The 24,015-nt window shown below is 46.5% G+C and overlaps 1 protein-coding gene across 2 annotated transcripts in view; it reads left to right on the top strand.

Annotated features, from left to right (window-relative positions):
- LOC129859775 (metal transporter CNNM4-like) overlaps nucleotides 1–23,970 on the top strand; it is a 40,589-nt gene extending 16,619 nt beyond the window's left edge. The window contains exons 7-13 of one of the 2 annotated variants that reach the window (XM_055929894.1): nucleotides 2,337–2,436; nucleotides 8,351–8,499; nucleotides 11,299–11,530; nucleotides 12,185–12,493; nucleotides 12,795–12,878; nucleotides 13,505–13,595; nucleotides 21,347–23,970. In XM_055929894.1, the coding sequence (XP_055785869.1) occupies nucleotides 2,337–2,436; nucleotides 8,351–8,499; nucleotides 11,299–11,530; nucleotides 12,185–12,493; nucleotides 12,795–12,878; nucleotides 13,505–13,584 (954 nt within the window). In that variant the 3' untranslated portion in view covers nucleotides 13,585–13,595; nucleotides 21,347–23,970. The remainder of the gene's footprint in view (nucleotides 1–2,336; nucleotides 2,437–8,350; nucleotides 8,500–11,298; nucleotides 11,531–12,184; nucleotides 12,494–12,794; nucleotides 12,879–13,504; nucleotides 13,596–21,346) is intronic. The other variant, XM_055929885.1, reaches the window with a different exon arrangement.
- The last annotated feature ends 45 nt before the right edge of the window (nucleotides 23,971–24,015 follow it).

The raw sequence follows: 24,015 nt of genomic DNA, 5'->3' as shown, positions 1-24,015 counted from the left end.
GATGGTTGCTGATAATGGGCCTCTGTACGCCAATCTAGATATTCCACAAATAATCTGTCGTTTCCAGCTACAAGAGTCATTTCTAAGTGACCCCAAACTTTTAAACGGTAGTGTATTTCAAATACCATTCTCAAATAGGTATCTGAATACTTTGTAACGGCTGTCGTCTTCCTCCTCGTCTGAGGAGGAGAAGTTTGAAGGATCGGAGGACCAATATGCAGCGTGGTAATTGTTCATCTTATTTAATGAAAATGAACAACTCAAAATACAAAAACAACAAAGTGAAAACCGAAACAGTTCTATCTGGTGCAGACACACAAAGACTGAAAACAACCACCCACAAAACCCAACAGAAAACAGGATACCTAAATATGGTTCCCAATCAGGGACAACGATTGACAGCTGCCTCTGATTGAGAACCATATCAGGCCAAACACAGAAAACCAACACAGAAATAGAAAACATAGATTACCCACCCAACTCACACCCTGACCAACTAAAACAAAAGACAAAACAAAGGAACTAAGGTCAGAACGTGACATGCTTACTTTGAATGTATGTGAAAGTTATTGAGATATTTGAAATAGTATTTGAACCCAGGACTGCACACCATAGACACTGATACTACACTGTCCTGGATCTACAGATACACACCATAGACACTGATACTACACTGTCCTGGTTCTACAGATACACACCATAGACACTGATACTACACTGTCCTGGATCTACAGATACACACCATAGACACTGATACTACACTGTCCTGGATCTACAGATACACACCATAGACACTGATACTACACTGTCCTGGTTCTATAGATACACACCATATACACTGATACTACACTGTCCTGGATCTACAGATACACACCATAGACACTGATACTACACTGTCTTGGTTCTACAGATACACACCATAGACACTGATACTACACTGTCCTGGATCTACAGATACACACCATAGACACTGATACTACACTGTCCGGGTTCTACAGATACACACCATATACACTGATACTACACTGTCCTGGATCTACAGATACACACCATAGACACTGATACTACACTGTCCTGGATCTACAGATACACACCATAGACACTGATACTACACTGTCCTGGTTATATAGATACATACCATATACACTGATACTACACTGTCCTGGATCTACAGATACACACCATAGACACTGATACTACACTGTCCTGGTTATATAGATACACACCATAGACACTGACACTACACTGTCCTGGATCTACAGATACACACCATATACACTGATACTACACTGTCCTGGATCTACAGATACACACCATAGACACTGATACTACACTGTCCTGGATCTATAGATACACACCATAGACACTGATACTACACTGTCCTGGTTCTACAGATACACACCATAGACACTGATACTACACTGTCCTGGTTATATAGATACACACCATATACACTGATACTACACTGTCCTGGATCTACAGATACACACCATAGACACTGATACTACACTGTCCTGGTTCTACAGATACACACCATAGACACTGATACTACACTGTCCTGGTTATATAGATACACACCATATACACTGATACTACACTGTCCTGGATCTACAGATACACACCATATACACTGATACTACACTGTCCTGGATCTACAGATACACACCATAGACACTGATACTACACTGTCCTGGATCTACAGATACACACCATAGACACTGATACTACACTGTCCTGGTTATATAGATACACACCATATACACTGATACTACACTGTCCTGGATCTACAGATACACACCATAGACACTGATACTACACTGTCCTGGTTATATAGATACACACCATAGACACTGATACTACACTGTCCTGGTTATATAGATACACACCATAGACACTGACACTACACTGTCCTGGATCTACAGATACACACCATATACACTGATACTACACTGTCCTGGATCTACAGATACACACCATAGACACTGATACTACACTGTCCTGGATCTATAGATACACACCATAGACACTGATACTACACTGTCCTGGTTCTACAGATACACACCATAGACACTGATACTACACTGTCCTGGATCTACAGATACACACCATAGACACTGATACTACACTGTCCTGGATCTATAGATACACACCATAGACACTGATACTACACTGTCCTGGATCTATAGATACACACCATAGACACTGATACTACACTGTCCGGGTTCTACAGATACACAGCTAGGGTTGTAAAACTACTGGTTATTTTTCAAAGTTACGAATTGGAAATCTATGGAAACGTTGGTGTTTAATAGTCTGTCTGTGTTATGTCATTGCAGGGTAAAGTGGAGGTGGAGATTGGTAAGGAGGCTCTTCGTTTTGAGAATGGAGCTTTCTCCTACTATGGCATGCCAGCCCTCATACCACCACTACCTATAGGTAAATAACCCACGGCCCCAAAGACACACAATGGGATTTTAACGGGTGTTAGTGATTATGATGTTGTTGATGATGATGATGACGGTGATGATGATGATGGTGATGAAGATGATTTATTGTACTCGAAAAATCTATTCTTACCCCAGCTTTCCCTGTTCTAAATGCTACACTGCTTTTCTATGTTACAGTGCATTCAGAAAGTCTTCACACCCCTCCACTTTTTCCACATTCCACACAGCCTGAATTTAAAATGGATTAAATTGAGATTTTCTGTCACTGGCCTACACACAATACCCCATAATGTCAAAGTGGAATTATGCTTTTAGACCTTTTTACAAATTAATGAAATATGAACAATTGAAATGTCTTGGCAATGTTCCTTCTAACCTGTGCGGTGGGACTACCGCGCAGAAATATCAGCCCACAGAGAGAAAGACGAGATTGAACTTCACTCAACTTTCTAGAGCAGTGGTCACCAACCTGTCAATCGCTGTCAATTAAATTTGAACCATTTAATGTGTCTGAAGGTACAAACTCTGCCTTCCCGGTGCGCCGAGAGCAAATCAAGTGCACTACCGCTGGCCAATCGGATGGCTCAGATTACCGTGTCTGTAGTAACGTAGCAGGCATAAAAGAAAGCTACAGTGAAGTAGATACTGTGAGATTTCAAAACGTTTAAAACCATGACTAGAGAGAGACTGTCAACGAATACAGCAAAGATAAGTTCTTACTCATTACTGTCAACACTGTGTTCAACACTTTTATAAGCCATAAAATGTGTTTTCTTCCTATTTCCACTCAGCGCTACAACAAGCACTGCAGCAGTAATGAATGAGTAGGAAAGTGTATCTATAGGCTTGCATTGTTGTTATTATTATCAAGGAATATTTCACTTTCTCTGTTCATACTCTAGGAGTAACAACATGAATTTGTGCAGGAGGCAGAAATAATGCGATGCAACTCGAGTTTCACCATCAGCTGGAAGATGGGGTCCTTTTTGGTCAGTGTCTGTGGAGCAAAGGGAGAGCGGAGGGATGTTTAGAGGCAGACCCTCAATCTGCTGCTATCTCCTTCCACTGAAACTGACCATCAGATGCAGGCTCTATCAGCCCAGTAAAATAAAAAGCAAATTATTTAAATGTATGCCCACTCAGTTGTGCTTCCCAAGTAATACAACAACGGATCTATTACTGGTGTGATCATATAGCCTACCTAAATATAATTTAAAAAAATGTCCCGAACAACAATGTATTGGCAGTGCAATTCAAGCAAAGCCGATATGCGGCGGTAACGTATTGGGCCTATAGCTTACTGCACAAACCTCATTGCTACAATACAATACTTTTTAATTGTTACATAGGCTTATGTTTTTTAAGTCATGTTAAATAAAAATCTTAGCGGTAGATCTCGGCTTGCATTTTGACTCAAAGTGGTCTTGATTCAGAAAAGGTTGGTGACCACTGTTCTAGTGTTTTGCCTGTTAACACTATCAATATTTCCCTTTACTGTGGCAATTGTGATTGAATCAACGCAATATTAGCCACTTTCAATGCAGCATACCGAAACAAAACGAACTATGTAAAATATTTTTTTGTAGGCAGAACACATCGAAGTAGGATTGTATTGCATTGACACGCACTACTCAGCCCATACTCTACACAGACCGGTGCGGCATAAACAATCAGAGCTGCAGTAGACCTATATGCAAATGGACCGTTGCCATATATGGATATGCACCATTTACTTTGAACTGGACTGTGTTTACAGCATGAGCGGCCGTGAGTAGATGCCCTTGTTTTGAGATCAACGCGAGAGCTGCATGTAGCCACATGCACATTTTGTTCATTTCTTTGCCAGTTAGTGAGTTAACATCTTTGAAAAGGGAGTCAGGTAAAGAGCATTGATTTTGTCTTAAAGGGGCAGTGTTGTATTTTGAGACAGGCTTGAATAAGCAAGTAGCTATTAGGCAGAGGGGAGCATAATTTGTCTGATTATCTGTAATAATGGTGTTTTATTTTGTAAAGTGGTTTCTTGCATCAAACAACACAACAACATTTTCAGTCACCTCCTTGTCTGAAGGACAAGTGGATAAACAGGTTAATGTCAAGCACTGCATGTTGTTTTTTTCAAAGTCTCATGGAATGTAGGCCTACATTGAACACGACACATTGGCTGCTACTGTAGGCTGAATGATAGAACAGCTATTTCCTTGTTAAAATGTTATGGGACGCATTTTCCCCATTGTTGTTGATGGGAGGCCACTCTGGTAGGCCTACAGTGCATTCGGAAAGTATTCAGACCCGTTCACTTTTTCCACATTTTGTTACGTTACAGACTTTTTTTTTTTTTAATTGATTCAATTACATTATTTCCTCATCAATCTAAACACAATACCCCAAAATGACAAAGCAAAAACAGTTTTTCAGAAATGTTAGCAAATGTATTAAAAATACCTTGTTTACATAGTATTCAGACCTTTTACTAGGAGACTCGAAATTGAGCTCAGGTGCATCCTGTTCCCATTGATCATCCTTGATATCTTTCTACGACTTGATTGGATTCCAGCTGTGGTAAATTCAACTAAATGGACATGATTTGGAAAGGCACACACCTGTCTATATAAGGTTCCACAGTTGACAGTGCATTTCAGAGCAAAAACCAAGCCATGAGGTTGAAGGAATTGTTTGATCTGGGGAAGTGTACCAAAACATTTCTGCAGCATTGAAGGTCCCCCAAGAACACAGTGCCCGCCATCATTCTTAAATGGAAGAAGTTTGAAACCACCAACACTCTTCCTAGAGCTGCACATCTGGCCAAACTGAGCAATCAGGGGAGAAGGGCCTTGGTCAGGGAGGTGACCAAGAACCCGATGGTCACTCAGACAAAGCTCCAGAGTTTCTCTGTGGAGATGGGAGAACCTTCCAGAAGGACAACCATCTCTGCAGCACTCCATCATGTAGGTCTTTATGGTTGAGCAGCCAGACGGAAGCCACTCCTCAGTAAAAGTGTCATGACAGCCCACTTGGAGTTTGCCAAAAGGCATCTAAAGGACTCCCAGACCATGAGAAACAAGATTCTCTGGTCTGATGAAACCAAGATTGAACTCCTTGGCCTGAATGCCAAGCGTAACATCTGGAGTAAACCAGGCACCACTCATCACCTGGCCAATACCATCCCTACGGTGAAGCATGGTGGTGGCAGCATGCTGCGAGATGTTTTTCAGCGGCAGGGACTGGGAGACTAGTCAGGATCGGGGGAAAGATGAACGGAGCAAAGTACAGAAATATCCTTGATGTGAACCTGCTCCAGAGCGCTCAGGACCTCAGACTGGGGGCGAAGATTCACCCTCCAATAGGACAATAACTCTAAGCACACAGCCAAGACAACAGAGGAGTGGCAATGCAGGACTGACTTCGGGACACGTTTCTGAATGTCCTTGAGTGGCCAGAGCCCAGATTTGAACCTGATCGAACATCTCTGAAAAGAACAGTGCAGTGATGCTCCCCATCCAACCTGACAGATCTTGAGAGGATCTGCAGAGCAGAATGGGAGGAACTCCCCAAATACAGGTGTGCCAAGCTTGTAGCGTCATACCCAAGAAGACTCGTGGCTGTAATCACTGCCAAAGGTGCTTCAACAAAGTACTGAGTAAAGGGTCGGAAAATGTAAATGTAAATGTTATTTTTCATTATTTTTTTATTTTTTATAAAATTGTAAAGATGTCTAAAAACCTATTTTTGCTTTGTCAATTAGGCTGTAACGTAACAAAATGCGGGGAAAATTAAGAGGTCTGAATACTTTCCGAATGCACTGTACATTACGATCAAATAGCCACAGTAACCTACAAAAACATTTGAGGGAAGAGTCAAATAGTATTCAGCCTCTTTGTTATGGCAAGCCTAAAGGAGTAAAAATGTGCATCAATACACCCAGTCACTACAAAGATACAGGCGTCCTTCCTAACTCAGTAGCAGGAGAGGAAGGAAACCATTCAGGGATTTCACCATGAGACCAATGGTGACTTTAAAACAGTTACAGAATTTAATAGCTGTGATGGTAGAACTGAGGATGGCTCAACAACATTGTAGTTACTCCACAATACTAACCTAAATGACAGGGTGAAAAAGAGGAAGCCTGTACAGAATAAAAATATTCAAAACATGTATCCTGTAAGGCACTAAAGTAATACTGCAAATACATGAACGTTATGTCCTGAATACAAAGCGTTATGTTTGGGGCAAATCCAACACAACACATCACTGAATACCACTATTCATTTCAATTATGGTGATGGCTGCATCATGTTATGAGTATGCTTGTCATCGGCAAGGACTAGGGAGTTTTTTAGGATAAAAAAACCCAGAATAGATCTAAGCCCAGGCAAAATCTTAGAGGAAAACCTGGTTCAGTCTGCTCTCCAACAGACACTGGGAGACAAATCCACCTTTCAGCAGGACAATAACCTAAAACAAAGCCAAATATACACTGGAGTTGCTTACCAAGACGACATTGTATGTTCCTGAGTGGCCTAGATAAAGTTTTGACTTAAATTGGCTTGAAAATCTATGGCAAGACTTGAAAATAGCTGTTTAGCAATGATCAACAACCAACTTGAGCTTGAAGAATTTTCAAAAGAATAAGGTGCAAATATTGTACAATCAAGGTGTGCAAAGTTCTTAGAGACTTACCCAGAAAGACTCACAGCTGTAATCACTGCCAAAGGTGATTCTAACATGTATTGACTCAGGGGGTTAAATACTTATCTAATCAAAATATATTAGTGTGGAAAAAGTAAAGGGCTGTGAATACTTTCTAAAGGCACTGTATGTGTGTGCAAAATCCACTATTCATTTTTCTTTTGAATCTGTGGGAGAAGCTGCAGTGGAAACTACAGTATGTAACTCCAGCAATTAAAGCTGTTTAAAAAAAATTGTTTAGTGGAAAGACATGTCCTGACCTGTGTGATATAACACACTGATAAGCAGACTCAAGAGGACCAGCCCAGTGTCGTGCACGTGAGCGAGCGTTTGTGTGTGTGTGTGTGTGTGTGTGTGTGTGTGTGTGTGTGTGTGTGTGTGTGTGTGTGTGTGTGTGTGTGTGTGTGTGTGTGTGTGTGTGTGTGTGTGTGTGTGTGTGTGTGTGTGTGTGTGTGTGTGTGTGTGTGTCTGTATGTCAGGGGTGGGCAACAATTTTGGGTTATTGGGTCATATTGGGATTTTGAAATTCAATGGCGGGCCACACAGAGTTTTTGGGGACTGATTTATTTGTCAAAATCAGGGTTGGGGAGTAACTGATTACATGGAATCAGTTACATGTTATCTGACTACAAAAAAACTGTAACTGTAATCAGTTATGTTACCAGCAAAAATACTGTAATGAGGTTACAGATATTTCTGAAAAACTAGATGATTAGTTCCTGGATTACTTCAGAAAGGATATTTGCAAGGAGAAGAAAAATTATGATACCTTTCTGTTTTTCTCAATGACATTCAATTCAGCATTGAAAAATGGCGCAAGTTCAAGTTTTTTATCCACCTGAGCGAGTCTGACCACAAGTCAGAGACCACTATGATGACACAACAAATGTGTTTGATAGATCATTTTTGTCTTGTTCTAATTCATTTTAAGGGGAAAGTAATCAGATTACGTTACTGAGTTTGGGTAATCCAAAAGTTACGTTACTGATAAAAATGTTGTACAGGTAACTAGTAACTGTAACAGGTGACATTTAGAAAGTAACCTACCCAACCCAAGTAAAAATCTATTTGTGGGCCAGAAAAAGGGCAGTTATTTATCATTTCTAAATACTTTCTATCTAGTTTTAGACGCTCAAGTGTGGTCTGGAGTTTTTTTTTTTTACCGATTTAAATAATCATCAGAAATAGAGACAGAATCTAATGAAACTCATCTCCAGTCAACAGGTTTGGTTCTGGTAGCAGTGGGTTGAACCAGTCAGAGTCTGTCTTATCAGGAGGCAGTGTGGGTCAGCTGAGTATAGGAGGGGGAGGAGTCTACCTACCTGACTTCTCTGTCAGACAACTCACTGACCTACAGATTATAAAGGTATACACCCACACACGCATACACACACAAATTTAAAATACCCCTAAACTCCTAATTACCCAGATCCCATACCGCTACTAATTTCATTTCCCTTTGACATGTCTTAATCCCACTTATTTTGACTGAACACAGACACATCCTCTCTCCCTCTCTCTCCATCCTTCTCTCTCTCTTCTTCCCTCCCTCTTTTTCCTTTTAATCTGTCTGTTTTAGCTTTAATCATTGGTGATAAATGAGCTCCATTTTCAGTATGAATAATTTAGACTTAAAGTGATGGATGTACATCCTAAGTACACACTCTCTCATATCCCCCCAAGGTCATTAATATAGTTCCAGGAAGAAGGTTGCTAGCCCACACACTGTAACTTTTACATTACATAGAGAAACAGCTTGGTGATGTGTGTGCATCTGTGCATGTGTGTGCGTGTGGCGTGCATGTGTATTTGCCATGTTTGTCGATGATTTTGTGTTGATGCTATTTTTGTGGTGTGTGATGATGACTTTGTGTTGATACTGTATTTGCAGTGTGTGTTGATGATTTTGTGTTGATACTGTATTTGCAGTGTGTGTTGATGATTTTGTGTTGATGCTATTTTTGTGGTGTGTTGATGATTTTGTGTTGATACTGTATTTGCAGTGTGTGTTGATGATTTTGTGTTGATACTGTATTTGCAGTGTGTGTTGATGATTTTGTGTTGATACTGTATCTGTGGGGTGTGTTGATGATTCTGTGTTGATACTGTATTTGCAGTGTGTGTTGATGATTTTGTGTTGATACTGTATCTGTGGGGTGTGTTGATGATTCTGTGTTGATACTGTATTTGCAGTGTGTGTTGATGATTTTGTGTTGATACTGTATTTGCAGTGTGTGTTGATGATTTTGTGTTGATACTGTATTTGCAGTGTGTGTTGATGATTTTGTGTTGATACTGTATCTGTGGGGTGTGTTGATGATTTTGTGTTGATACTGTATTTGCAGTGTGTGTTGGTGATTTTGTGTTGATACTGTATTTGCAGTGTGTGTTGATGATTTTGTGTTGATACTGTATTTGCAGTGTGTGTTGATGATTTTGTGTTGATACTGTATCTGTGGGGTGTGTTGATGATTTTGTGTTGATACTGTATTTGCAGCGTTTGTTGATGATTTTGTGTTGATACTGTATTTGCAGTGTGTGTTGATGATTTTGTGTTGATACTGTATTTGCAGTGTGTGTTGATGATTTTGTGTTGATACTGTATCTGTGGGGTGTGTTGATGATTTTGTGTTGATACTGTATTTGCAGCGTTTGTTGATGATTCTGTGTTGATACTGTATCTGTGGGGTGTGTTGATGATTCTGTGTTGATACTGTATTTGCAGTGTGTGTTGATGATTCTGTGTTGATACTGTATCTGTGGGGTGTGTTGATGATTCTGTGTTAATACTGTATCTGTGGGGTGTGTTGATGATTCTGTGTTGATACTGTATCTGTGGGGTGTGTTGATGATTCTGTGTTGATACTGTATTTGCAGCTTGTTGATGATTCTGTGTTGATACTGTATCTGTGGGGTGTGTTGATGATTCTGTGTTGATACTGTATCTGTGGGGTGTGTTGATGATTCTGTGTTGATACTGTATTTGCAGCTTGTTGATGATTCTGTGTTGATACTGTATCTGTGGGGTGTGTTGATGATTCTGTGTTGATACTGTATCTGTGGGGTGTGTTGATGATTCTGTGTTGATACTGTATCTGTGGGGTGTGTTGATGATTCTGTGTTGATACTGTATCTGTGGGGTGTGTTGATGATTCTGTGTTGATACTGTATTTGCAGCGTGTTGATGACTTTGTGTTGATACTGTATCTGTGGGGTGTGTTGATGATTCTGTGTTGATACTGTATCTGTTGGGTGTGTTGATGATTCTGTGTTGATACTGTATCTGTGGGGTGTGTTGATGATTCTGTGTTGATACTGTATTTGCAGCTTGTTGATGACTTTGTGTTGATACTGTATCTGTGGGGTGTGTTGATGATTCTGTGTTGATACTGTATCTGTGGGGTGTGTTGATGATTCTGTGTTGATACTGTATCTGTGGGGTGTGTTGATGATTCTGTGTTGATACTGTATCTGTGGGGTGTTGATGATTCTGTGTTGATACTGTATCTGTGGGGTGTGTTGATGATTCTGTGTTGATACTGTATCTGTGGGGTGTGTTGATGATTCTGTGTTGATATTGTATCTGTGGGGTGTGTTGATGATTCTGTGTTGATACTGTATCTGTGGGGTGTGTTGATGATTCTGTGTTGATACTGTATTTGCAGCGTGTTGATGACTTTGTGTTGATACTGTATCTGTGGGGTGTGTTGATGATTCTGTGTTGATACTGTATCTGTGGGGTGTGTTGATGATTCTGTGTTGATACTGTATTTGCAGTGTGTGTTGATGATTCTGTGTTGATACTGTATCTGTGGGGTGTTGATGATTCTGTGTTGATACTGTATCTGTGGGGTGTTGATGATTCTGTGTTGATACTGTATCTGTGGGGTGTTGATGATTCTGTGTTGATACTGTATCTGTGGGGTGTGTTGATGATTCTGTGTTATTACTGTATCTGTGGGGTGTTGGTGATTCTGTGTTGATACTGTATCTGTGGGGTGTGTTGATGATTCTGTTGATACTGTATCTGTGGGGTGTGTTGATGATTCTGTGTTGATACTGTATCTGTGGGGTGTGTTGATGATTCTGTGTTGATACTGTATTTGCAGCGTGTTGAGGACTTTGTGTTGATACTGTATTTTCTGTGTGTGTTATTCTTTGCTAGATCTCAAGGAACCACTACCAGAATGCTCTAACAGCCAGTCTTATGGACAGTGTACCCCAGACCCCTGATCCCGACGGGAGACCCACCATCCCTGAGACCCGCTCCCTCAGCATCGCCCTGCCCGTGACACACACATACACACACCTCCGACCCGTCCTGGAACGACACACACACACAGAGGACAACACTGGACCACTCACCTCACAGCTCAACGAGAGAAACCGCATCGTCCGTAAGTGGAGTGTTTGTGTGTGTGTGTGTGGGTTACATAACCACCGTGGCAAACAGATGGTGTTAAAGAGTCTTCGATATGTTTTTTCCCCGTCTTCATTCTGTCAGACACACGGAATAGGTGTGATTAGAAGGCTAAAATAGACAGAGTTTGAGGCATAAATAGCTACATTTTGTTGATCATTTGTCAGTATTTACTTCCAAAGGGATATTCATCTGAAATAGACTCTTGTTTCAGTCGAACACACACACACCATAGGGTGACATGCCAGACAGTACAGGCCAGATGGTATCTGAAAAATCATGTAAGCCCTGAAACCAATCAGGTTTGGTTTATCTCATAATGCTTGTGAGTATGCATGTATGAACCTCTAACCTGCTCTCCTAAGCCTGTTGTCTCTCTCTTTGAATCAGTGGTCTGTCCTCTTGGTTGGGGTGGAAGGGGTGGAATTGATCATGATGCAGACATGTGCCGACTAGCCCCTCCCTGGTTCTCAATACCTCACTTTGCAGATAGTGGGACATGGATCTGGTTCTTTCAGATCCACACTTCTATGTACAGAAGGGAGATTTTGAGACTGAAAAGGGGCTACCACCTCACTGAGGTGCAGCCTGTGTCCAGATTGTCACCATGGTACTCTGTCTCCCTCTACAGGCAGTAAGTCAGACGGACAGAGGAGTCCCAGTGATTCGGTGTTTCTACGGATGGATGACATACTCTACATCCAAGAAGACCTACAAAAACACCGTCAGGAAGGCCACCCAGAGGAGCGACTAGAGGAGAGACCGGAAGACCTCCCGGAAGATAGAAAGGAAGACCTCCCAGAAGAACGTCTGGAAGACAGGCCTGAAGGCCGTATGAAAGACCGGCTGGAAGACCGTTCGGAAAACCGGTTAATTGAACGCCCAGAAGACCAGCTGGTAGAAATTCCGGAAGACCAGCTGGAAAGCCAAGAAGGGAACGGTGAGGGAAGAAGGGAGAGAGTTGTAAGCTGTTATAGCTGGTATATTCATGAGTGGTAACATTATTTAGTCCTCACAAGTCTAGTGAAGTAAAAAAATCCTCCCATGGAAACATTGCCTAGAACAGTGGCTTGGCAATGGTTTGCATAATTAATAGTATTTATTTAGGTTGCAACTCTTCTCATTTCTCTACTCCCCCCCCTCTCTCGCTCTCTCACCCACACACACTCTCTTGCCAACTCTTTTAATCCCTTGCCCACTTTTGCTCTCATTCACTCTCATCCTCTCGCTCTCCCACCTAGATGCTGTTCCTGTGGAGTTAGATATCATCTGTTCTCTATCTGGCTCAGAGGAGACACTGGGGAAGAAGCTGCTACGTAAACTGAGTGAGTGACTGATCTAGGATCAGCTTTTCCTCCCCACATTCTACATTTGACCATAGATCAGTATTCATTCTTCTTCTAATTCTGCCCAACTATGCCTCCCTCCACCACCCACCCTTACACACACACACACACAAAATCACACGCACATACAAACATTCCTCACCTAAACACTGTGTGGGCCCCAACAGTCAGCCAGACTAGTGACGGCAGGCGTATCATAGCAACATAACTTTGTGTTCTATCTCTTGCTGCATCACACAATCCTCAAGCGAGTCTAATATATAATGTGTAAACACAAATAAGCTAATGGGTCTCTGAAATTACAGGACAACAGATTTGTTTTTAATATTTGTATGATGTTAGTTTGTCCTACATTCTTCAATCAAACAAAACTTATATTTTATGTTTCAATTGTAAATTAAAAGGTTATTTGTCATATGCAGAGATCGTTTGTATATGTTCGTATTCTTATCTTTTATTATTTATTATTGTTGTTGCATTGTTGAGAAGGAACCTGCAACTAAGCATTTCATTGGACGGTGTATACCACATGTATCCTGTACATATGACTAATCGTAAAACTTCAAGTTGAAACTTGAACTTGACACTGTGTCCTATCCTTCCAGGTAACAAGAAGAGGAAAAAGTCCCGGGATGGGGAGAAGAGTGTGGAGGAAAGCTTGGAGCAGCCATCGGTGACCACCTAGCACAACGCCAGGTAGAGACAGCAGGGAAGACCTAGCATAAAGAAAGATAGGGAATAGACTGGCTCTGTTTCTCTCTCACTTCCCACTGGGAACTGGGTTAGAGGTTTGGTATGGACCAGACTCTAGTACTTATCAATAGACGTCGAGAACCTCAAGATCTCTCTCTGAAAGGTCCACTCCCCAGACCCAACCATAACCCTGCATACCCTCTGTCCACTCCCCAGACCCAACCCTAACCCTGGATACCCTCTGTCCACTCCCCAGACCCAACCCTAACCCTGCATACCCTCTGTTCACTCCCCAGACCCAACCCTAACCCTGCATACCCTCTGTCCACTCCCCAGACCCAACCCTAACCCCTGCATACCCTCTGTCCACTCCCCAGACCCAAACCTAACCCCTGCATACCCTCTGTCCACTCCCCAGACCCAGCCCTCACCCTGGATACCCTCTGTCCACTCCCGAGACCCAGCCCTCACCCTGCATACCCTCTGTTCACTCCCCAGACCCAACCCTAACCCTGCATACCCTGTGTCCACTCCCCAGACCCAGCCCTCACCCTGCATACCCTCTGTCCACTCCCCAGACCCAGCCCTCACCCTGCATACCCTCTGTCCACTCCCGAGACCCAACCCTAACCCTGCATACCCTCTGTCCACTCCCCAGACCCAACCCTAACTCTGCATACCCTCTGTCCCCTCCCCAGACCCAACCCTAACTCTGCATACCCTCTATCCACTCCCCAGACCCAACCCTAATCCTAGATACCCTCTGTCCACTCCCCAGACCCAACCCTAACCCTGGATACCCTCTGTCCACTCCCCAGACCCAACCCTAACCCCTGCATACCCTGTGTCCACTCCCCAGACCCAACCCTAATCCTAGATACCCTCTGTCCACTCCCCAGACCCAACCCTAACCCCTGCAAACCCTCTGTCCACTCCCCAGACCCAACCCTAATCCTAGATACCCTCTGTTCACTCCCCAGACCCAACCCTAACCCCTGCATATCCACTGTCCACTCCCCAGACCCAACCCTAACCCTGGATACCCTCTGTCCACTCCCCAGACCCAACCCTAACCCCTGCAAACCCTCTGTCCACTCCCCAGACCCAACCCTAATCCTAGATACCCTCTGTCCACTCCCCAGACCCAACCCTAACCCCTGCATACCCTCTGTCCACTCCCCAGACCCAACCCTAACCCCTGCATACCCTCTGTCCACTCCCCAGACCCAACCCTAACCCCTGCATACCCTCTGTCCACTCCCCAGACCCAACCCTAATCCTAGATACCCTCTGTCCACTCCCCAGACCCAACCCTAACCCCTGCATATCCTCTGTCCACTCCCCAGACCCAACCCTAACCCTGGATACCCTCTGTCCACTCCCCAGACCCAACCCTAACCCTGGATACCCTCTGTCCACTCCCCAGACCCAACCCTAACCCCTGCAAACCCTCTGTCCACTCCCCAGACCCAACCCTAATCCTAGATACCCTCTGTCCACTCCCCAGACCCAACCCTAACCCCTGCATACCCTCTGTCCACTCCCCAGACCCAACCATGACCCCTGCATACCCACTGTCCACTCCCCAGACCCAACCCTAACCCCTGCATACCCTCTGTCCACTCCCCAGACCCAACCTTAATCCTAGATACCCTCTGTCCACTCCCCAGACCCAACCCTAACCCCTGCATACCCTCTGTCCACTCCCCAGACCCAACCCTAACCCCTGCATACCCTCTGTCCACTCCCCAGACCCAACGCTAACCCTGCATACCCTCTGTCCACTCCCCAGACCCAACCCTAACCCTGGATACCCTCTGTCCACTCCTCAGACCCAACCCTAACCCTGCATACCCTCTGTTCACTCCCCAGACCCAACCCTAACCCTGCATACCCTCTGTCCACTCCCCAGACCCAACCCTAACCCCTGCATACCCTCTGTCCACTCCCCAGACCCAACCCTAACCCCTACATACCCTCTGTCCACAACCCAGAACCAGCCCTCACCCTGGATACCCTCTGTCCACTCCCGAGACCCAGCCCTCACCCTGCATACCCTCTGTTCACTCCCCAGACCCAACCCTAACCCTGCATACCCTCTGTCCACTCCCCAGACCCAGCCCTCACCCTGCATACCCTCTGTCCACTCCCCAGACCCAGCCCTCACCCTGCATACCCTCTATCCACTCCCCAGACCCAACCCTAACCCTGCATACCCTCTGTCCACTCCCCAAACCCAACCCTAACTCTGCATACCCTCTGTCCCCTCCACAGACCCAACCCTAACTCTGCATACCCTCTATCCACTCCCCAGACCCAACCCTAATCCTAGATACCCTCTGTCCACTCCCCAGACCCAAACCTAACCCTGGATACCCTCTGTCCACTCCCCAGACCCAACCCTAACCCCTGCATACCCTGTGTCCACTCCCCAGACCCAACCCTAATCCTAGATACCCTCTGTCCACTCCCCAGACCCAACCCTAACCCCTGCAAACCCTCTGTCAACTCCCCAGACCCAACCCTAATCCTAGATACCCTCTGTCCACTCCCCAGACCCAACCCTAACCCCTGCATACCCTCTGTCCACTCCCCAGACCCAACCCTAACCCTGCATACCCTCTGTGCACTCCCCAGACCCAACCCTAACCCTGCATACCCTCTGTCCACTCCCCAGACCCAACCCTAATCCTAGATACCCTCTGTCCACTCCCCAGACCCAACCCTAATCCTAGATACCCTCTGTCCACACCCCAGACCCAACCCTAACCCTGGATACCCTCTGTCCACTCCCCAGACCCAACCCTAACCCCTGCATACCCTGTGTCCACTCCCCAGACCCAACCCTAACCCCTGCATACCCTGTGTCCACTCCCCAGACCCAACCCTAACCCTGGATACCCTCTGTCCACTCCCCAGACCCAACCCTAATCCTAGATACCCTCTGTCCACACCCCAGACCCAACCCTAACCCTGGATACCCTCAGTCCACTCCCCAGACCCAACCCTAACCCCTGCATACCCTGTGTCCACTCCCCAGACCCAACCCTAACCCTGCATACCCTCTGTCCACTCCCCAGACCCAACCCTAACCCTGCATACCCTCTGTCCACTCCCCAGACCCAACCCTAATCCTAGATACCCTCTGTCCACTCCCCAGACCCAACCCTAATCCTAGATACCCTCTGTCCACACCCCAGACCCAACCCTAACCCTGGATACCCTCTGTCCACTCCCCAGACCCAACCCTAACCCCTGCATACCCTCTGTCCACTCCCCAGACCCATCCCTAACCCCTGCATACCCTGTGTCCACTCCCCAGACCCAACCCTAACCCTGCATACCCTCTGTCCACTCCCCAGACCCAACCCTAACCCTGCATACCCTCTGTCCACTCCCCAGACCCAACCCTAATCCTAGATACCCTCTGTCCACTCCCCAGACCCAACCCTAATCCTAGATACCCTCTGTCCACACCCCAGACCCAACCCTAACCCTGGATACCCTCTGTCCACTCCCCAGACCCAACCCTAACCCCTGCATACCCTCTGTCCACTCCCCAGACCCAACCCTAACCCCTGCATACCCACTGTCCACTCCCCAGACCCAACCCTAACCCCTGCATACCCTCTGTCCACTCCCCAGACCCAACCTTAATCCTAGATACCCTCTGTCCACTCCCCAGACCCAACCCTAATCCTGCATACCCTCTGTCCACTCCCCAGATCCAACCCTAACCCCTGCATACCCTCTGTCCACTCCCCAGACCCAACCCTAACCCCTGCATACCCTCTGTCCACTCCCCAGACCCAGCCCTCACCCTGGATACCCTCTGTCCACTCCCCAGACCCAGCCCTCACCCTGCATACCCTCTGTTCACTCCCCAGACCCAACCCTAACCCTGCATACCCTCTGTTCAATCCCCAGACCCAGCCCTCACCCTGCATACCCTCTGTCCACTCCCCAGACCCAGCCCTCACCCTGCATACCCTCTGTCCACTCCCCAGACCCAACCCTAACCCTGCATACCCTCTGTCCACTCCCCAGACCCAACCCTAACTCTGCATACCCTCTGTCCCCTCCCCAGACCCAACTCTAACTCTGCATACCCTCTGTCCACTCCCCAGACCCAACCCTAATCCTAGATACCCTCTGTCCACTCCCCAGACCCAACCCTAACCCTGGATACCCTCTGTCCACTCCCCAGACCCAACCCTAACCCCTGCATACCCTGTGTCCACTCCCCAGACCCAACCCTAATCCTAGATACCCTCTGTCCACTCCCCAGACCCAACCCTAACCCCTGCAAACCCTCTGTCCACTCCCCAGACCCAACCCTAATCCTAGATACCCTCTGTCCACTCCCCAGACCCAACCCTAACCCCTGCATATCCTCTGTCCACTCCCCAGACCCAACCCTAACCCTGGATACCCTCTGTCCACTCCCCAGACCCAACCCTAACCCCTGCAAACCCTCTGTCCACTCCCCAGACCCAACCCTAATCCTAGATACCCTCTGTCCACTCCCCAGACCCAACCCTAACCCCTGCATACCCTCTGTCCACTCCCCAGACCCAACCCTAACCCCTGCATACCCTCTGTCCACTCCCCAGACCCAACCCTAACCCCTGCATACCCTCTGTCCACTCCCCAGACCCAACCCTAACCCCTGCATATCCTCTGTCCACTCCCCAGACCCAACCCTAACCCTGGATACCCTCTGTCCACTCCCCAGACCCAACCCTAACCCTGGATACCCTCTGTCCACTCCCCAGACCCAACCCTAACCCCTGCAAACCCTCTGTCCACTCCCCAGACCCAACCCTAATCCTAGATACCCTCTGTCCACTCCCCAGACCCAACCCTAACCCCTGCATACCCTCTGTCCACTCCCCAGACCCAACCATAACCCCTGCATACCCACTGTCCACTCCCCAGACCCAACCCTAACCCCTGCATACCCTCTGTCCACTCCCCAGACCCAACCTTAATCCTAGATACCCTCTGTCCACTCCCCAGACCCAACCCTAACCCCTGCATACCCTCTGTCCACTCCCCAGACCCAACCCTAACCCCTGCATACCCTCTGTCCACTCCCCAGACCCAACCCTAACCCCTGCATACCCTGTGTCCACTCCCCAGACCCAACCCTAACCCCTGCATACCCTGTGTCCACTCCCCAGACCCAACCCTAACCCTGGATACCCTCTGTCCACTCCCCAGACCCAACCCTAATCCTAGATACCCTCTGTCCACACCCCAGACCCAACCCTAACCCTGGATACCCTCTGTCCACTCCCCAGACCCAACCCTAACCCCTGCATACCCTGTGTCCACTCCCCAGACCCAACCCTAACCCTGCATACCCTCTGTCCACTCCCCAGACCCAACCCTAACCCTGCATACCATCTGTCCACTTCCCAGACCCAACCCTAATCCTAGATACCCTCTGTCCACTCCCCAGACCCAACCCTAATCCTAGATACCCTCTGTCCACACCCCAGACCCAACCCTAACCCTGGATACCCTCTGTCCACTCCCCAGACCCAACCCTAACCCCTGCATACCCTCTGTCCACTCCCCAGACCCAACCCTAACCCCTGCATACCCTGTGTCCACTCCCCAGACCCAACCCTAACCCTGCATACCCTCTGTCCACTCCCCAGACCCAACCCTAACCCTGCATACCCTCTGTCCACTCCCCAGACCCAACCCTAATCCTAGATACCCTCTGTCCACTCCCCAGACCCAACCCTAATCCTAGATACCCTCTGTCCACACCCCAGACCCAACCCTAACCCTGGATACCCTCTGTCCACTCCCCAGACCCAACCCTAACCCCTGCATACCCTCTGTCCACTCCCCAGACCCAACCCTAACCCCTGCATACCCACTGTCCACTCCCCAGACCCAGCCCTAACCCCTGCATACCCTCTGTCCACTCCCCAGACCCAACCTTAATCCTAGATACCCTCTGTCCACTCCCCAGACCCAACCCTAACCCCTGCATACCCTCTGTCCACTCCCCAGACCCAATCCTAACCCCTGCATACCCCCTGTCCACTCCCCAGACCCAACCCTAACCCTGCATATCCTCTGTCCACTCCCCAGACCCAACCCTAATCCTAGATACCCTCTGTCCACTCCCCAGACCCAACCCTAATCCTAGATACCCTCTGTCCACACCCCAGACCCAACCCTAACCCTGGATACCCTCTGTCCACTCCCCACACTCAACCCTAACCCCTGCATACCCTGTGTCCACTCCCCAGACCCAACCCTAATCCTGGATACCCTCTGTCCACTCCCCAAACCCAACCCTAATCCTAGATACCCTCTGTCCACACCCCAGACCCAACCCTAACCCTGGATACCCTCTGTCCACTCCCCAGACCCAACCCTAACCCCTGCATACCCTGTGTCCACTCCCCAGACCCAACCCTAACCCTGCATACCCTCTGTCCACTCCCCAGACCCAACCCTCACCCTGCATACCCTCTGTCCACTCCCCAGACCCAACCCTAATCCTAGATACCCTCTGTCCACTCCCCAGACCCAACCCTAATCCAAGATACCCTCTGTCCACACCCCAGACCCAACCCTAACCCTGGATACCCTCTGTCCACTCCCCAGACCCAACCCTAACCCCTGCATACCCTCTGTCCACTCCCCAGACCCAACCCTAATCCTAGATACCCTCTGTCCACTCCCCAGACCCAACCCTAATCCTAGATACCCTCTGTCCACACCCCAGACCCAACCCTAACCCTGGATACCCTCTGTCCACTCCCCAGACCCAGCCCTAACTCTGCATACCCTCTGTCCCCTCCCCAGACCCAACCCTAACCCTGCATACCCTCTGTCCACTCCCCAGACCCAACCCTAACCCTGGATACCCTCTGTCCACTCCCCAGACCCAACCCTAACCCCTGCATACCCTCTGTCCACTCCCCAGACCCAACCCTTACCCTGGATACCCTCTGTCCACTCCCCAGACCCAGCCCTAACCCCTGCATACCCTCTGTCCACTCCCCAGACCCAACCCTAACCCTGGATACCCTCTGTCCACTCCCCAGACCCAACCCTAACCCTGGATACCCTCTGTCCACTCCCCAGACCCAACCCTAACCCCTGCATACCCTGTGTCCACTCCCCAGACCCAACCCTAACCCTGGATACCCTCTGTCCACTCCCCAGACCCAACCCTAACCCTGGATACCCTCTGTCCACTCCCCAGACCCAACCCTAACCCTGGATACCCTCTGTCCACTCCCCAGACCCAACCCTAACCCTGGATAACCTCTGTCCACTCCCCAGACCCAACCCTAACCCCTGCATACCCTGTGTCCACTCCCCAGACCCAACCCTAACCCCTGCATACCCTGTGTCCACTCCCCAGACCCAACCCTAACCCTGGATACCCTCTGTCCACTCCCCAGACCCAACCCTAAGAAATGTGAACGCACTAGCAACACTTTGAAAAGTTGATGTAATTATACTTTCCTGAGGATATATTGACTCACATTCCTACCTGCAAAAGGACCGACCGCATTGACAAGTGGTAAAGTTAAAATATAATTTTATTCAACATTCTGGCTTGTAGAGTTTGTGAGAGGAAACTTTCCCGAACCAAACGCTCATTTATGCCCAATGTTGAATTCATTGAAATTCAACGTTGTGTTTCCAGGCTGGCTGGGTAACAGACTACGGAAACATTATGACTTGAATTAACTTTACTGTATGTTTCTGTTGAGTTACCTTTCAGCCACCCATCTCTACTGTGCTAGAGGAGGAAGAAGAGGAGGAAGAAGAATAAACTAAATGAAGAGAAAAATAAGAGGGAATTAGCAAGTCTAGATCTGAGCCATCTTTTAAACCTTTTTTATTGCTCAGCCAAGAAGACAACAATTTCTGTCTTCTACCATCAGATGATCGCTTCTTATTACCAAGTGCTTTCTGCACAGGGAACTGTTCTTATCATAGAATAGAGCACTTCTATCAGTTAATCAACTGTGGTTGATAGGAGTCCTGCCATATAAATGCCATCCACACTGCCAGTGTTCTGATGACACATAAGGAAGAAACAGCCAACACACACCAGCCACGAGAACAAGCACAATGTCTACAACCACAGGGACTTTATACTGATTTAAAGAAGCAGTCTGTAATTTCTTTGTCCCATGTGGCCACCGGATGATTTTTTTTTAATGCACAAACAGTCTAGTCTCAAACAAAAACACCACACACACACACACATTTAGTTCCATTGAAGTCCATTGACTCCCAGTCAATACTTTTTACCAGATTTTAAAAAGCCATATAATAACTAACAAACCTGCCAGCATAAAGAAGGGATATGCAATATTTACAATCCCAAAAATGTAGGTTGCGTGTTACCTAGATTTGAACAGGTATTTTATTATGATTAGATAATATGATGATTTGACATATTTATGATGATTGGATGATATTTGATCATTTGATTTATAATATGGTGATTAATTGGTAACCTGTAATGAATAGGTTGTTTTAACAGCAATTGTTCAGCTATTTACTGGTTGCTAGCATTCTAATAGTTTGCATAATTTCAGTTTGTGACAAAACAAGCAAGTATAGTGTAGAGCATCATTGTACCATCTAAACCGCTTTGAGATATTTTTTCCATAACCAAATATATTTAATGTTCAGCTGTTTGAAGCTGGTGTACAAAACCCAATGTAAAAGATGCAAAAACAAAATGATTTATAATATGGTGATTAATTGGTCATCTGTAATGAATATGTTGTTTTAACAGCATGTACCTAGAACAACTCCTGCCTGCCATATCATTTCCTTTATCATCATAATATAGACACACACACACACACACACACACACACACACACACACACACACACACACACAGAGAGAGAGAGAGAGACACACACACACACACTAATTGTGCCATCTCCATATCACCATGACATAAAGCAGTCACCATAAGTGTGACATTGCAGTAGGTAACAGTTGTAACACCCTATCTGTGTATAGCCCCATGATGAAGTGAAGTGTTACTCCCACATGCATGCTATTACTACAGATTCAAACACAACAGGTTAACTATTCTCTTTGAAGAGACCCCTCCAGGGACACGCAAGGGCACAGGAACACAGCGGGCTGGGGGCTGAGCTTCTGAGATGAGAGGCTGCAGATTACAGGGGCCTGGAGGCTAGGGGTGTTTGGTTTATACAGTGACACAGGAGCTGGGTGTATGGAGGGCACTGCTTACTGCTTTCCCAGTAGAATATATTCCTATTTAAGGACAACGCCTTGGGCTAGGTACTCAGCTTGATGCAGACAGGAGCATGATGCAAACCTGTGGTTATGAAAGACCAGGCTGACGAGGAGATGTAGTTTGATGGGAGGTTGTAGTGTATAGAAAACTGATAAGCAATACATAAGCATGAGAATAAAATATCTGAGTGTAATATTAGGTGACAGCTGCACAGATTATCAGGACAGTGTAACATGCTCAAGGACAGACACCCCTGTAAAGTCAGCCAGGCACAGATTAAAAGATATATACTGTTTTATAGGAATGTATACCAATGTACACAGGGGTTCATAGTTCGAATTAGAGATGTACAGAGAGAGATGACATTTTATAGTGCCCTTTATTATATAGGTGGTCAGACAATGGGCTCTGTCCTATTCATCTGTAGCAATAATAATTCTCTAGAACCTGCCTGAGACCATCACTATTCCCTATTGGTTAGCTGCTATTAGGCTGGACTTGGTTTGAGTTGCTCTTTATTGCGCAATACTGACAGATAACTGATTTACTGAGAGCATAGAGGGTGAGTGGGAGGGAAGAAGAAAGGTAGTGAGCAGGAGAGAGGAAAGGAGAGAAACAGAAGGGAAAGTGAGCACTGCAGGGAAGGTGGGAGGAGACGTGACGCAGTCTGACGTCAAGCCACTGCCTTCCTTGACGCACGCAAACACACACGCATTCAGTACTGAACTGCTTTACAGAAGGACCCCCCCACCCCACCCCACACACACACACAGGATCCCTTATGACCTGACAAATACAGTAGCTGAGCTGTTGAAATCAAAGAACTAAGAAACCAAGCACTCTCTCAGCCTCATGCTCTCAGAGAACACATTTGGTGAGGGTGACAGAGATACAGTAGATAGTGATAGCTTTTCTATAGATTATAAGGGACAGGAGGATATGTAAGGGGACATTTTATTATTATTTTCCAGGAATATGCGAATTTAGGGATGTTTTAACAGTTTAAAACATGATCTTCAGATTATCAGGGTTTTCAGGATATCAGACCTCCCAATGTATTAAAAACGATGAACTCCTCAATAAAAAGATTCTAACAGATTCATACCTGACTTGTTGTTCTGAATTCCATTTGTGTATTGATAGTGTTCT

This window comes from Salvelinus fontinalis, chromosome 1 (genome assembly GCF_029448725.1).
Source record: "Salvelinus fontinalis isolate EN_2023a chromosome 1, ASM2944872v1, whole genome shotgun sequence".
NCBI lineage: Eukaryota > Metazoa > Chordata > Actinopteri > Salmoniformes > Salmonidae > Salvelinus > Salvelinus fontinalis.
The sequence above is the reverse complement of the archived record's forward strand: the minus strand, read 5'-3'. Positions and strand labels throughout refer to the sequence as shown.